General features: G+C 45.3%; 1 protein-coding gene across 1 annotated transcript; it reads left to right on the forward strand.

Annotated features, from left to right (window-relative positions):
* Nucleotides 1–13981: 13981 nt before the first annotated feature.
* On the forward strand, nucleotides 13982–16385 carry rp2 (RP2 activator of ARL3 GTPase). The gene is made up of 2 exons (XM_039001800.1): nucleotides 13982–14146; nucleotides 15702–16385. Exons 1-2 carry the CDS (start codon nucleotides 13982–13984, stop codon nucleotides 16383–16385), a joined length of 849 nt encoding a protein of 282 aa, XP_038857728.1.
* The last annotated feature ends 1718 nt before the right edge of the window (nucleotides 16386–18103 follow it).

An 18103-nucleotide genomic window follows, 5' to 3' on the forward strand; every position in this document is an offset into this window, starting at 1 on the left:
CCACTCTATACAGGGTAACTCACCACCCTAACCCCACTCTATACAGGGGTAACTCACCACCCTAACCCCACTCTATACAGGGGTAACTCACCACCCTAACCCCACTCTATACAGGGGTAACTCACCACCCTAACCCCACTCTATACAGGGGTAACTCACCACCCTAACCCCACTCTATACAGGGGTAACTCACCACCCTAACTCCACTCTATACAGGGGTAACTCACCACCCTAACCCCACTCTATACAGGGGTAACTCACCACCCTAACCCCACTCTATACAGGGTAACTCACCACCCTAACTCCACTCTATACAGGGGTAACTCACCACCCTAACCCCACTCTATACAGGGGTAACTCACCACCCTAACCCCACTCTATACAGGGTAACTCATCACCCTAACTCCACTCTATACAGGGGTAACTCACCACCCTAACCCCACTCTATACAGGGGTAACTCACCACCCTAACCCCACTCTATACAGGGGTAACTCACCACCCTAACCCCACTCTATACAGGGGTAACTCACCACCTTAACCCTACTCTATACAGAGGTAACTCACCACTCCACTCTACACAGGGGTAACTCACCACCCTAACCCCACTCTATACAGGGGTAACTCACCACCCTAACCCCACTCTATACAGGGGTAACTCACCACCCTAACCCCACTCTATACAGGGGTAACTCACCACCCTAACCCCACTCTATACAGGGGTAACTCACCACCCTAACTCCACTCTATACAGGGGTAACTCACCACCCTAACCCCACTCTATACAGGGGTAACTCACCACCCTAACCCCACTCTATACAGGGTAACTCACCACCCTAACTCCACTCTATACAGGGGTAACTCACCACCCTAACCCCACTCTATACAGGGGTAACTCACCACCCTAACCCCACTCTATACAGGGTAACTCATCACCCTAACTCCACTCTATACAGGGGTAACTCACCACCCTAACCCCACTCTATACAGGGGTAACTCACCACCCTAACCCCACTCTATACAGGGGTAACTCACCACCCTAACCCCACTCTATACAGGGGTAACTCACCACCCTAACCCCACTCTATACAGGGGTAACTCACCACCCTAACCCCACTCTATACAGGGGTAACTCACCACCCTAACCCCACTCTATACAGGGTAACTCACCACCCTAACCCCACTCTATACAGGGGTAACTCACCACCCTAACCCCACTCTATACAGGGGTAACTCACCACCCTAACCCCACTCTATACAGGGGTAACTCACCACCCTAACCCCACTCTATACAGGGGTAACTCACCACCCTAACCCCACTCTATACAGGGGTAACTCACCACCCTAACCCCACTCTATACAGGGGTAACTCACCACCCTAACCCCACTCTATACAGGGGTAACTCACCACCCTAACCCCACTCTATACAGGGGTAACTCACCACCCTAACCCCACTCTATACAGGGGTAACTCACCACCCTAACCCCACTCTATACAGGGGTAACTCACCACCCTAACTCCACTCTATACAGGGGTAACTCACCACCCTAACCCCACTCTATACAGGGGTAACTCACCACCCTAACCCCACTCTATACAGGGGTAACTCACCACCCTAACCCCACTCTATACAGGGTAACTCACCACCCTAACCCCACTCTATACAGGGGTAACTCACCACCCTAACTCCACTCTATACAGGGGTAACTCACCACCCTAACCCCACTCTATACAGGGGTAACTCACCACCCTAACCCCACTCTATACAGGGTAACTCACCACCCTAACCCCACTCTATACAGGGTAACTCACCACCCTAACCCCACTCTATACAGGGGTAACTCACCACTCCACTCTATACAGGGGTAACTCACCACCCTAACCCCACTCTATACAGGGGTAACTCACCACCCTAACCCCACTCTATACAGGGGTAACTCATCACCCTAACTCCACTCTATACAGGGTAACTCACCACCCTAACCCCACTCTATACAGGGGTAACTCACCACTCCACTCTATACAGGGGTAACTCACCACCCTAACTCCACTCTATACAGGGGTAACTCACCACCCTAACCCTACTCTATACAGGGGTAACTCACCACCCTAACCCCACTCTACACAGGGGTAACTCACCACCCTAACCCCACTCTATACAGGGTAACTCACCACCCTAACCCCACTCTATACAGGGGTAACTCACCACCCCACTCTATACAGGGGTAACTCACCACCCTAACTCCACTCTATACAGGGGTAACTCACCACCCTAACCCTACTCTATACAGGGGTAACTCACCACCCTAACCCCACTCTACACAGGGGTAACTCACCACCCTAACCCCACTCTATACAGGGTAACTCACCACCCTAACCCCACTCTATACAGGGTAACTCACCACCCTAACCCCACTCTATACAGGGGTAACTCATCACCCTAACTCTACTCTATACAGGGTAACTCACCACCCTAACCCCACTCTATACAGGGTAACTCACCACCCTAACCCCACTCTATACAGGGGTAACTCACCACTCCACTCTACACAGGGGTAACTCATCACCCTAACCCCACTCTATACAGGGTAACTCACCACCCTAACCCCACTCTATACAGGGGTAACTCATCACCCAACCCTACTCTATACAGCACATATGTCAGAGTCAAGGCCCGCGGGCCACATCCGGCCCGCGAGAAGGTTTTTTACGGCCCCTGGGATGATCTTGATTTATTATTAGAACCGGCCCGCAGACCGCAGCAAGCCGGCAGCCCGCAGATCTTTTACACGCACCAATACTACATTTCCCACAATGCAACGGTGACGCACCGAGCAGTAGGCTGCTTCATTTCAATATTTATTGGCACAGCAGTCGTCAGCATCACAGTAAAATTAACTTTCAGATACCCATCAAAAATGGCAAAACGGAAGGTGGACACTGAGAACCGGGGGTTTCAAACAAGGTGGGAGTCGGAGTATATGTTCACGGAGGTAGCTGGAAAACCTGTGTGTCTTCTGTGTGGAGAAAGTGTGGCGGTACTGAAAGAGTATAATCTGAGACGACATTATGAAACGAAACACGCGGACAAAAACAAGAATATGGACATGGAACAAAGGCTACAAAAGGCTAGATTTTTGCACTTTATTTTATTGTATTTCAATCCAATTATATTTTAAAAATATTTCAGTTGAGTGGATGATAGAAAATTGCTATTATTGTTTTTTTCTTTGAAGTAAATTTAGCCCACTTTTGCTAAAATAGAAAATATAGGCTACTGATGGTGCCTTGAATACCGGTTTCTTTCATTTAATGTTCATGTTATGGGGATTTTTATATAAAGGAAATTTGTCTTTTGTGTCTGTTGAAAATTAAAGATTACTGACAGAGCCATAAGAAAATATTGCTTTATTTATCTGATCATATTGGAATATATTTGTTAGGTTTTCAGTAGGTTCAATTAGGTTCACTAGACTATATGCGTCATTTAAAAAATTTTCAATGAACATTCGAACAGTCCGGCCCTCGGCTTGTAGCTAAATTTTTTATTTGGCCCTCCGTCCATTTGACTTTGACACCCCTGCTATACAGGGTGTGACGACCCTCCCACTCTGTCTGCCGTATTCTCTCTTTGTTCTTGTTTCCTTATTAGGATGTCGGTGGGCGGAGTTGGGAGGGTCATCAGATACATGGGAAACACCTGGGCCCGGTGTCTTGCAGGATAAATGCACCACTTCCCCGTTCATGGAGGAGACTCTCTCCATGCAGACACCTTTATAGATTTTGTTGTGGTTTTTTGGGACTTTTTGGTTGTTTGCTTTAGCACCTTTAAACACACCGCATTATCACATTCATGCATGCCAAAACACTCACTTACACTACTGATTACTGATTACACACACCATTGTTAATTGCATTTAGGTTACTTTATTTAATAAATATATTTTGTTACTCCTTATCTCCACGTTGTCTCCCTTTTGTTACGGGCTTTGAGCCGGTTCGTGACAAGGGTAACTCATCACCCTAACCCTACTCTATACAGGGGTAACTCATCACCCTAACCCCACTCTATACAGGGTAACTCACCACCCTAACCCCACTCTATACAGGGGTAACTCACCACCCCACTCTATACAGGGGTAACTCACCACTCCACTCTATACAGGGTAACTCACCACCCCACTCTATACAGGGGTAACTCACCACTCCACTCTATACAGGGGTAACTCACCACCCCACTCTATACAGGGTAACTCACCACCCTAACCCCACTCTATACAGGGTAACTCACCACCCTAACCCCACTCTATACAGGGTAACTCACCACCCTAACCCCACTCTATACAGGGTAACTCACCACTCCACTCTATACAGGGGTAACTCACCACTCCACTCTATACAGGGGTAACTCACCACCCTAACCCCACTCTATACAGGGTAACTCACCACCCTAACCCCACTCTATACAGGGTAACTCACCACCCTAACCCCACTCTATACAGGGGTAACTCACCACCCTAACCCCACTCTATACATGTGTAACTCACCACCCTACTCTATACAGGGTAACTCACCACCCTAACCCCACTCTATACAGGGGTAACTCACCACCCTAACCCCACTCTATACAGGGGTAACTCACCACCCCTAACCCTACTCTATACAGGGGTAACTCACCACCCTAACCCCACTCTATACAGGGTAACTCACCACCCTAACCCCACTCTATACAGGGGTAACTCACCACCCTAACCCCACTCTATACAGGGGTAACTCACCACCCTAACCCCACTCTATACAGGGGTAACTCACCACCCTAACCCTACTCTATACAGGGGTAACTCACCACCCTAACCCTACTCTATACAGGGGTAACTCACCACCCTAACCCTACTCTATACAGGGGTAACTCACCACCCTAACCCTACTCTCTACAGGGGTAACTCACCACCCCTAACCCTACTCTATACAGGGGTAACTCACCACCCTAACCCTACTCTATACAGGGGTAACTCACCACCCTAACCTCACTCTATACAGGGTAACTCACCACCCTAACCCCACTCTATACAGGGGTAACTCACCACCCCTAACCCTACTCTATACAGGGGTAACTCACCACCATAACCATACTCTATACAGGGGTAACTCACCACCCTAACCCTACTCTATACAGGGGTAACTCACCACCCTAACCCCACTCTATACAGGGGTAACTCACCACCTTAACCCTACTCTATACAGGGGTAACTCACCACCCCACTCTATACAGGGGTAACTCACCACCCCACTCTATACAGGGGTAACTCACCACCCCACTCTATACAGGGGTAACTCACCACCCCACTCTATACAGGGGTAACTCACCACCCCACTCTATACAGGGGTAACTCACCACCCTAACCCCACTCTATACAGGGTAACTCACCACCCTAACCCCACTCTATACAGGGGAACTCACCACCCTAACCCCACTCTATACAGGGGTAACTCACCACCCTAACCCCACTCTATACAGGGGTAACTCACCACCCTAACCCTACTCTATACAGGGGTAACTCACCACCCTAACCCTACTCTATACAGGGGTAACTCACCACCCTAACCCTACTCTATACAGGGGTAACTCACCACCCTAACCCTACTCTATACAGGGGTAACTCACCACCCTAACCCTACTCTATACAGGGGTAACTCACCACCCTAACCCTACTCTATACAGGGGTAACTCACCACCCTAACCCCACTCTATACAGGGTAACTCACCACCCTAACCCTACTCTATACAGGGGTAACTCACCACCCTAACCCCACTCTATACAGGGGTAACTCACCACCCCTAACCCCACTCTATACAGGGGTAACTCACCACCCTAACCCTACTCTATACAGGGGTAACTCACCACCCTAACCCTACTCTATACAGGGGTAACTCACCACCCTAACCCCACTCTATACAGGGGTAACTCACCACCTTAACCCTACTCTATACAGAGGTAACTCACCACCCCACTCTATACAGGGGTAACTCACCACCCCACTCTATACAGGGGTAACTCACCACCCCACTCTATACAGGGGTAACTCACCACCCCACTCTATACAGGGGTAACTCACCACCCCACTCTATACAGGGGTAACTCACCACCCTAACACCACTCTATACAGGGTAACTCACCGCCCTAACCCTACTCTATACAGGGGTAGAGAATGACAAGAGTGTGCAAAGCTGTCATTAAGGCAAAGCGTGGCTACTTTGAAGAATTTCAAATATAAAATATATTTTGATTTGTTCAACACTTTTTTGGTTACTACATGATTCCATATGTGTTATGTCATAGTTGATGACTTCACTATTATTCTAAAATGTAGAAAATAGTACAAATAAAGAAGAACCCTTGAATGAGTAGGTGTGTCCAGACCTTTGACTGGTACTATACATTATTCATACACTTTACAAACAGTTGAAGTCAGAAGTTTACATGCACCTTAGCCAAATACATTTAAACTCAGTTTTTCACAATTCCTGACATTTAATCCTAGTAAAAATTCCCTGTCTTAGGTCAGTTAGGATCACCACTTTATTTTAAGAATGTGAAATGTCAGAATAATAATAGAGAGAATTATTTATTTCAGGTTTTATTTCTTTCATCACTATCCCAGTGGGTCAGAAGTTTACATACACTCAATTAGTATTTGGTAGCATTGCCTTTATATTAATTAACTTGGGTCAAATGTTTCAGGTAGCCTTCCACAAGCTTCCCACAATAAGTTGGGTGAATTTTGGCCCATTCCTCCTGACAGAGCTGGTGTAACTGAGTCAGGTTTGTAGGCCTCATTGCTCGCACACGCTTTTTCAGTTCTGCCCACAAATGTTCTATAGGATTGAGGTCAGGGCTTTGTGATGGCCACTCCAATACTTTGACTTTGTTATCCTTAAGCCATTTTGCCACAAATGTGGAAGTATGCTTGGGGTCATTGTCCATTTGGAAGACCCATTTGCGACCAAGCTTAAACTTCCTGACTGATGTCATGAGATGTTGCTTCAATATATCCACATAATTTTCATCCCTCATGATGCCATCTATTTTGCGAAGTGCACCAGTCCCTCCTGCAGCAAAGCACCCCCACAACATGATGCTGCCACCCCCGTGCTTCACGGTTGGGATGGTGTTCTTCGGTTTGCAAGCCTCCCCCTTTTTCCTCCAAACATAACGATGGTCATTATGGCCAAACAGTTCTATTTTTGTTTCATCAGACCAGAGGACATTTCTCCAAAAAGGACCATCTTTGTCCCCATGTGCAGTTGCAGACCGTAGTCTGGCTTTTTTATGCCAGTTTTGGAGCAGTAGCTTCTTCCTTTCTGAGCGGCCTTTCAGGTTATGTCGATATAGGACTCGTTTTTACTGTGGATATAGATACTTTTGTACCTGTTTCCTCCAGCATCTTCACAAGGTCCTTTGCTGTTGTTCTGGGATTGATTTGCACTTTCGCACCAAAGTATGTTCATCTCTAGGAGACAGAACGCGTCTCCTTCCTGAGCGGTATGACAGCTGCGTGGTCCCATAGTGTTTATACTTGCGTACTATTGTTTGTACAGATGAACGTGGTACCTTCAGGCATTTGGAAATTGCTCCCAAGGATGAACCAGACTTGTGAAGGTCTACAATTTCTTTTCTGAGGTCTTGGCTAATTTCTTTTTATTTTCCCATGATGTCAAGCAAAGAGGCACTGAGTTTGAAGGTAGGCCTTGAAATACTTCCACAGGTAAACCTCCAATTGACTCAAATTATGTCAATTAGCTTATCAGAAGCTTCTAAAGCCATGACATACTTTTCTGGGATTTTTCAAGCTGTTTAAAGGCACAGTCAACTTAGTGTATGTAAACTTCTGACCCACTGGAATTGTGATACAGTGAGTTATAAGTGAAATAATCTGTAAACAATTGTTGAGTGGTTTGTCCTCGGGGTTTCGCCTGCTAAATAAGTTCTGTTATACTCACAGACATGATTGAAACAGTTTTAGAAACTTAAGAGTGTTTTCTATCCAAATCTACTAACAATATGCAAATCTTATCTTCTGGGGATGAGTAGCTGGCAGTTGAATTTGGGTATGCTTTTCATCCAAACGTGAAAATGCTGCCCCCTATCCTAGAGAAGTTAAAGGCACAGTCAACTTAGTGTATGTAAACTTCTGACCCACTGGAATTGTGATACAGTGAATTATAAGTGAAATAATCTGTCTTTAAACAATTGTTGGAAAAATTACTTGTGTCATGCACAAAGTAGATGTCCTAACCGACTTGCCAAATCTATAGTTTGTTAACAAGAAATTTGTGGAGTGGTTGAAAAATGATTTTTAATGACTCCAACCTAAGTGTATGTAAACTTCCGACTTCAACTGTACATGATACTTTTATACACATTACACAGTATTACATGATAGGAATACAGTTTGATATACACATTACACAGTATTACATGATAGGAATACAGTTTGATATACACATTACACAGTATTACATGATAGGAATACAGTTTGATATACACATTACACAGTATTACATGATAGGAATACAGTTTGATATACACATTACACAGTATTCCATGATAGGAATACAGTTTGATATACACATTACACATTATTACATGATAGGAATACAGTTTGATATACACATTACACAGTATTACATGATAGGAATTGTAATTGTATCCTCATCTGAGGAGGAGAAGTTTGAAGGATCGGGGGACCATTGCGCAGCGTGGTAAGTGTCCATAACGTTTATTTTAAAACATAAACTGAACACTATGAAATACAAAACAATAAATGTGAACATGAACGAAACCAAAACAGTACCGTGTGGCAACAAACACTCACACGGAAACAAACACCCACAAACCAAAAGTGAAACCCAGGCTGCCTAAGTATGATTCTCAATCAGGGACAACGATTGACAGCTGCCTCTAATTGAGAATCATACCAGGCCGAACACAAAACCCCAACATAGAAAAACACACATAGACTGCCCACCCCAACTCACGCCCTGACCATACTAAATAAAGACAAAACAAAGGAAATAAAGGTCAGAACGTGACAGGAATACAGTTTGATATACACATTACACAGTATTACATGATAGGAATACAGTTTGATATACACATTACACAGTATTACATGATAGGAATACAGTTTGATATACACATTACACAGTATTACACGATAGGAATACAGATTAATGTACACATTAGGAATACAGATTAATGTACACATTACACAGTATTGCATGATAGGAATACAGTTTGATTTACACATTACACAGTATTACTGTCACCACTGATAAATCCACAATAATTGAGAATTTCAATAAGCATTTTTCTACGGCTGGCCATACTTTCCACCTGGCTGCCCCTACCCCGGTCAACAGCCCTGCACCCTCCACAGCAACTTGCCCGAGCCTCCCCCATTTCTCCTTCACCCAAATCCAGATAGCTGATGTTCTGAAAGAGCTGCAAAATCTGGACCCCTACAAATCAGAAGGACTAGACAATCTTGGCCCTCTCTTTCTAGAATTAGCAGCCGAAATTGTTGCAACAACTATTACTAGCCTGTTCAACCTCTCTTTCGTATCGTCTGAGATTCCCAAAGATTGGAAAGCTGCCGCGGTCATCCTCCTCTTCAAAGGGGGAGACACTCTAGACCCAAACTGTTATAGCCCTATATCCATCCTGCCCTGCCTTTCTAAAGTCTTCGAAAGCCAAGTTAACAAACAGATCACTGACCATTTCGAATCCCACCGTACCTTCTCCGCTATGCAATCTGGTTTCAGAGCTGGTCATGGGTGCACCTCAGCCACGCTCAAGGTCCTAAACAATATCATAACCTCCATCTATAAGAGACAATACTGTGCAGCTGTATTCATAAACCTGGCCAAGGCTTTCGACTCTGTCAATCACCACATTCTTATCGGCAGACTCGACAGCCTTGGTTTCTCAAATGACTGCCTCGCCTGGTTCACCAACTACTTCTCAGACAGAGTTCAGTGTGTCAAATCAGAGGGCCTGTTGTCCAGACCTCTGGCAGTCTCTGTGGGGGTGCCACAGGGTTCAATTCTCGGGCCGACTCTTTTCTCTGTATACATCAATGATGTCGCTCTTGCTGCTGGTGATTCTCTGATCCACCTCTACGAAGAAGATACAATTCTGTATACTTCTGGCCCTTCTTTGGCCACTGTGTTAACTAACCTCCAGACGAGCTTCAATGCCATACAACTCTCCTTCCGTGGCCTCCAACTGCTCTTAAATGCAAGTAAAACTAAATGCATGCTCTTCAACCGATCGCTACCAGCACCTGCCCGCCTGTCCAGCATCACTACTCTGAATGGTTCTGACTTAGAATATGTGGACAACTACAAATACCTAGGTGTCTGGTTAGACTGTAAACTCTCCTTCCAGACCCACATTAAGCATCTCCAATCCAAAATTAAATCTAGAATCGCCTTCCTATTTCGCAACAAAGCATGCTTCACTCATGCTGCCAAACATACCCTTGTAAAACTGACTATCCTACCGATCCTCGACTTCGGCGATGTCATTTACAAAATAGCCTCCAACACTCTACTCAACAAATTGGATGCAGTCTTGACACAGTCACCAAAGCCCCATATACTACCCACCACTGCGACCTGTACACTCTCGTTGGCTAGCCCTCGCTTCATACTCGTCGCCAAACCCACTGGCTCCAGGTCATCTACAAGTCTCTGCTAGGTAAAGCCCCGCCTTATCTCAGCTCACTGGTCACCATAGCAGCACCCACCCGCAGCACGCGCTCCAGCAGGTATATCTCACTGGTCACCCCCAAAGCCAATTCCCCCTTTGGCCGCCTTTCCTTCCAGTTCTCTGCTGCCAATGACTGGAACAAACTGCAAAAAGCGCTGAAGTTGGTGACTCTTATCTTCCTCACTAACTTCAAGCACCAGCTGTCAGAGCAGCTCACAGATCATTGCACCTGTACATAGCCCATCTGCAAATAGCCCATCCAACTACCTCATCCCCATACTGTATTTATTTATTTATTTTGCTCCTTTGCACCCCAGTATCTCTACTTGCACATTCATCTTCTGCACATCTATCACTCCAGTGTTTAATTGCTATATCGTAAATACCTTGCCACTATGGCCTATTTATTGCCTTACCTCCCTGATCCTACCTCATTTGCACACACTGTATATACATTTTTCTACTGTATTATTGACTGTTTGTTTGTTTATTCCATGTGTAACTCTGTGTTGTTGTTTGTGTCGAACTGCTTTGCTTTATCTTGGCCAGGTCGCAGTTGTAAATGAGAACTTGTTCTCAACTGGCCTACCTGGTTAAATAAAGGTGAAATAAATTTATTTATTTAAAAAAATGTTTTTGTTGTGGGCTGATATTTTGCTGCCCACATTGAAATGAATGTTCTCTTCTCTGCCACTTTAGATTACATACTTAAAACAGAGATCGATTGCAGAATCTGGTTTGATTCATTCAGTTTCATAAGTTACGTCAAACAATCTCGGAAAATGTATAGTTACTAGCTAGCTAGCTGATGCAATTCATCACCACCATCATTTCTCAAAGGAAAGAGGGATGACTCACTGTGTTCCACAAAATCCAATATAAGTAAACAAAGGGGGATGCTTTTACACTTTTTAGGGGGAACTTGAGGCTCTTTGGCAAGCCAGCACTGGTAGGCTAGCTAACTAGCATGTAGCTTAGCTAACTTACCTAACTTTTCCATAAATAAAATAAAATGTTAGGTAGCTTCCTAGCTAGCCAACATAAACCCAACATCCTGCCTCACAGTGTAATTTCTGTTAATGATAAGGTGGACTACAATGCTTACCTTCATTACTTTGCTCTGTCTTTGATGTGAATTCTCTCCTATCAAATTACATTGGTCACATACACATGGTTAGCAGATGTTAATGTGAGTGTAAACGAAATGCTTGTGCTTCTATTTCCGACAGGGCAGTAATATCTAACAAGTAATCTAACAATTCCTTGTCTTGTCTTGTGACTTGTCTTGTGTTGTCTTGACGATGAGAACTGACCACTAAATTCTGTCAGTGAAGTGCGATGACAATGAAGGAGCGCAGCCTGTATCAACTATCACCGTAGCAACGAGTAGGAGGGGTATTGGGCTTGAGGCAGACACCCAGAAGTAATGATGGTGGCGTTTGGAGAGATGCTGCCTTCATATTTATACCTGCACACAATTCATGAAAACAAATTCACATGCACATTTGTGGCCTGCTGGAGGTCATTTTGCAGGGCTCTGGCAGTGCTCCTCCTTGCACAAAGGTGGAGGTAGCGGTCCTGCTGCTGGGTTGTTGCCCTCCTACGGCCTCCTCCACGTCTCCTGATGTACTGGCCTGTCTCCTGGTAGCGCCTCCATGCTCTGGACACTACGCTGACAGACACAGCAAACCTTCTTGCCACAGCTCGCATTGATGTGCCATCCTGGATGAGCTGCACTACCTGAGCCACTTGTGTGGGTTGTAGACTCCGTCTCATGCTACCACTAGAGTGAAAGCACCGCCAGCATTCAAAAGTGACCAAAACATCAGCCAGGGAGCATAGGAACTGAGAAGTGGTCTGTGGTCACCACCTGCAGAACCACTCCTTTATTGGGGGTGTCTTGCTAATTGCCTATAATTTCCACCTTTTGTCTATTCCATTTGCACAACAGCATGTGAAATGTATTGTCAATCAGTGTTGCTTCCTAAGTGGACAGTTTGATTTCACAGAAGTGTGATTGACTTGGAGTTACATTGTGTTGTTTAAGTGTTCCCTTTATTTTTTTGAGCAGTGTATATAAAGAGTTCCCTGGAGGGCACACAAAAAACACAAAAAACATGATTTAGGATTATAAATACAAACGGAGATATCTGTTTTTACAAAAGAAACCCTCAAATATGTTGTACAGTTTAATCGGGAATCATCTTTAATTGGATCTGTAATTATTAAACAATACTTGCATGTTATGAAAGGTATTCTCATTGGGCGGCAGGTAGAAATGAATTAATAATTTGTGTAACAGGACCAATAAAGACTGAAAATGCGTATTACTGTGAGGAAAATGCTAAAAGATGTCCCAGAGATGTGAGTTACAGTATATGTATTCTGCTAAATATTACCAGAACGTCTGCTAAATTACTCATATGTAAATGTGATAATGGTCGAAATATGACAAAACGCCAAAAATAAGGTCAGCTTAAGACGGGTTCAAGAGATCTTATACGTTTCCATCTATGAGATAATATCAGTCATTTAACATGACCTTATCAGTTATGAAGCCTTTATGAGCTTTTTTGCAATACATAAATGCATTTAAAAAAATCACAAAATGTGACGTTAGCTACCAAATAAGTTGTTTTCGGAAATTATCCAAAAACAACTACAATACGCCATTCCAAAAAATGTGCCCTTAACAAGCGTTCTAATCACATGTAAACACACCGGACAGGTGGAAAAATCACGTGTACAAAAAATGACATTTGACACTTGAAAAAAGCAAGTGAAAAATGATAATTCCAAGTGTTCAGACGAGTTGAACGTTTTGGTCGAGTAGGCGGGCCTTATGACTTTGTGACTGTGGTAACTAGTGACGAGCCCGAAAAAGAGCACAACACTGATTTGATTGGCTGCTATTGACCACGTTGCCCCCAGACACGCCTGCTAGTTAGGTCACGCCCTGGCAAACCTTTTCTGTTCTGTGATTCGCTGTTACTAAGTAACGGATTGCAAAGTATCGATTGGCTGTTGACTGGGTAAGGAAACGGGAAGCTGAAATGCAGGTTTAGTGCGTGATAAGCCCGAAACTGAGGTGGCTAGAAGACAGAAATACCCCTATATATCTTACAAAGTAGGCAAGATAACTTCTGGGGACAGACTCTAGTCATATATTACTATTCACCTTTGGTGGTTTATCGTTAATAGGACAAAATGGGTTGCTGGTTTTCCAAAAAACCTAAAAGAAAATTACCCGAAAAAGAACCTACGACGAAGGTAGAAGAGAACACGACCACCAGCAACGCCAACAACATTGCCCTCAGCAGCAATGCAACGGAGGATCCACCGAAACAATACAGCTGGGACAAACGTGAAAAGGTATGGAGGAGATGCATGCATGGCCAGGGAGACTAACTAGCTACATGGTTGTAACTGTAGCTAACGTGTCAAAGACTTTCCAAGTCAGGGATTTTCTCAAGCGCTTGTGAACCAATTATCTGGGTTTATATACATTATTGTTGCTAACTGGCTACCTTGAAAACAGAATGTAGCGAACAAGGTTATGGTGATACACTGGTATATTGTGTCTAAATAGCTAGCCTGCTAGCTCGATAGATAGAGCTCATTATCGGCTTAAAGTCAGTCCACGACACGTAACAATTTTGTTTGGCAGCAATTTGGTCATGTACCTGAATACACTGGATTTGCATATAAACAGTTACAACCGATATTCGCGCTTACAAACCTCAATAGCTGTCAAACCACTTGAGCCAAAAACTCAAAATAAGTGTCATGATGTTGGAAAAATTGCGCACAACAATGCATAGGTCTTATTTTCAAGATTTGGACATTAATTCGCTTTCCAAAGCTAATAAACATGTGGAAATGTGAGCAGCATTTTGTATTCCTAGTTCAATTTATTTAGGGAGCGTAAACAAAGTACAAACTTTTTTTTACATTCGAATTTCAATAGCTCCTTGGTCATGTGACCTACTGACCTCAAACAAGGTTCAGAATGTACACTCAGTGGGCCTACACATTGCACACCCTTTAGTTTGTCCATTTTCATTTCACACGATTTTACATTCATTTTGTAATCTTGAGAATTTTAATAGCTCCTTGGTCGTGTGACCTACTGACCTCCAACTACTCCACGGACTGGCAGAGATGGGCACCGCGAGGCGTCCAGTGCAGTAACGCGACCGATCCTGGAGAAGCTGGCGGGAGCCCCAGGGAGAGTTCTCTTTTCTTTGTGAAGGGCAGGGCGCCCTGGAATGGGTTCGCCCCGAGAGAGAGGGCCCAAGCCCTGGAAAGTGTTGCGGTTCTGGCGGGGTCCGGTGAGCTCTCGCTGGCACTTGAAAATCCGGGGGAGAGAGTTTAAATCTCAAGCCGGGCCGTACCCATATCCGCAGCAGGTCTCCAAGGTGAACAGCCTCTGGCAAGTTATAACAATGTAGACAAGGAAAGTTGGCAAGTCAAATCCTGTAACTTCGGGATAAGGATTGGCTCTTAGGGCTGGTTCGGTGGGGCTGGGGTGCGAAGCGGGGATCGAGCCGCGGCTGGGGAAGCAGTCGCTCCGTCGTCCTCCTCTTGCCACCGTTGGAAGTTCAATGCCACTTTATATAATGTTTACATACCCTACATTACTCATCTCATATGTATATACTGTACTCTATTCCATCTACTGCATCTTGCCTATGCCGTTCGGCCATCGCTCATTCATATCTTTATGTACATATTCTTATTCATTCCTTTACACTTGTGTGTGTATAAGGTAGTTGTTGGGGAATTGCTAGATTACTTGTTAGATATTACTGCACGGTCGGAACTAGAAGCACAAGCATTTCGCTAAACTCGCATTAACATCTGCTAACCATGTGTATGTGACAAATAAAATTTGCTTTGATTTGATTCTTGTCCTGTCCCCCTGCAGGTTGATCCTAAGGACTTTATGCTAACGGGGCTGAAGGATGCCACGGTGGGCCGTCTGCCAGGCAAGCTGAACGGACAGCAGTTTGTCATCCAGGACTGTGACAGCTGTAAGATCTTCGTGTTGGACCACTCCGCCACCATCACCATCGACGACTGCACTAACTGCTGCATCGTTATGGGGCCGGTGAAGGGCAGTGTTTTCTTCAGGGACTGTAAGGATATCAAGTGTGTGGTGGCCTGCCAGCAGTTCAGGACCAGGGACTGTCAGAAGATGGAGGTGTTCCTGTGTTGCGCCACTCAGCCCATCATCGAGGCGTCCACGGGGATGAAGTTCGGCTGCTTCCAGTACTACTACCCCGAGCTGGCCTTCCACTTCAAGGACGCAGGCCTCAGCATCTTCAACAACAACTGGAGCAACGTCCATGACTTCACGCCCGTCTCAGGGGAGACCAACTGGAGCCTGCTGCCTGAGGACACTGTGGTGTTGGACCATGTTCCGGCCCCTGACCCAGAGTCAGAGTTTAAATCAGTCCGGGTCTCAGCTGAGGCATCCCGCAGCATCGTACCCATGACCAAAGGAGGCAGACGCAAGGAGAGTGACGAGTCCTGTCTGTTTGTGTTCTTCGCTGGGGACTACACCACTGCTAACGCCCGGAAACTCATTGATGAGGTGAGGAGGAGGTAGAGGGGAGGAAGTTAGTACGGGGTCTTTCCACCTCAAAAAGCACCAGAAAGAGCGTTGAATCCACCATCTCATTCTGGAATCGTTTCTGTTAGAAAGAAGACTACCGTTCCTGCAACATTATTTTGTTGAAATATAATTTGATCTCTGAGAAATTAATCTAATTGATTGCACCCAAATTAGCCATTTTTTTTTATTTATAAGATTCATATAATATTTAATAAATATAGTACCTAACATCTGATTTGGACCAACATGTTTTCCAACAATGAGTTAGACACGAGGTTAGACACGGGGTTAGACACGGGGTTAGACACGAGGTTAGACACGGGGTTAGACACGAGGATAGACACAGGGTTAGACACGGGGTTAGACACGGGGTTAGACACGGGGTTAGACACGAGGTTAGACACGGGGTTAGACACGAGGATAGACACAGGGTGAGACACGGGGTTAGACACGAGGTTAGACACGGGGTTAGACACGGGGTTAGACACGGGGTTAGACACAAGGGTAGACACGAGGTAAGACACGGGGTTAGACACGAGGTTAGACACGGGGTTAGACACGAGGGTAGACACGGGGTTAGACACGGGGTTAGACACGAGGTTAGACACGGGGTTAGACAGGGGGTTAGACACGGGGTTAGACACGGTGTTAGACAGGGGGTTAGACACGAGGATAGACACGGGGTTAGACACGGGGTTAGACACGGGGTTCGACACGGGGTTCGACACAGGGTTAGACACGAGGTTAGACACGGGGTTAGACACGAGGTTAGACAGGGGGTTAGACACGGTGTTAGACAGGGGGTTAGACACGAGGATAGACACGGGGTTAGACACGAGGTTAGACACGGGGTAAGACACGGGGTAAGACACGGGGTTAGACACGGGGTTAGACACGGGGTAAGACACGGGGTTAGACACGGGGTAAGACACGAGGTTAGACACGGGGTTAGACACGAGGGTAGACACGGGGTTAGACACGGGGTTAGACACGGGGTTAGACACGAGGGTAGACACGGGGTTAGACACGAGGTTAGACACGAGGGTAGACACGGGGTTAGACACGAGGTTAGACACGGGGTTAGACACGGGGTTAGACACGGGGTTAGACACGATGTTAGACACGGGGTTAGACACGGGGTTAGACACGGGGTTAGACAGGGGGTTAGACAGGGGGTTAGACACGAGGGTAGACACGAGGTTAGACACGGGGTTAGACACGAGGGTAGACACGAGGTTAGACACGGGGTTAGACACGAGGGTAGACACGAGGTTAGACACGAGGTTAGACATGAGGAATCCCCATGTGTGGCCCTTCAGTTATATGAATTATATTAACCAGGTGTCTGAGTTTTTTAAAATAATAACGTCTGCTCGTTCCTCAACAAAGTAGTTTGAATATTCTTTAGTGAATCAGAGTTAGAAAATGGACATCCAAACATACAGGGATACAGCACATACATTACATGATACATTACATACATTACAGGATACAGCACATACATTACAGGATACAGCACATACATTACAGGATACAGCACATACATTACAGGATACAGCACATACATTACAGGATACAGCACATACATTACATGATACAGCACATACATTACAGGATACAGCACATACATTACAGGATACAGCACATACATTACAGGATACAGCACATACATTACAGGATACATTACATACATTACAGGATACAGCACATAC

This window comes from Salvelinus namaycush, chromosome 10 (genome assembly GCF_016432855.1).
Source record: "Salvelinus namaycush isolate Seneca chromosome 10, SaNama_1.0, whole genome shotgun sequence".
NCBI lineage: Eukaryota > Metazoa > Chordata > Actinopteri > Salmoniformes > Salmonidae > Salvelinus > Salvelinus namaycush.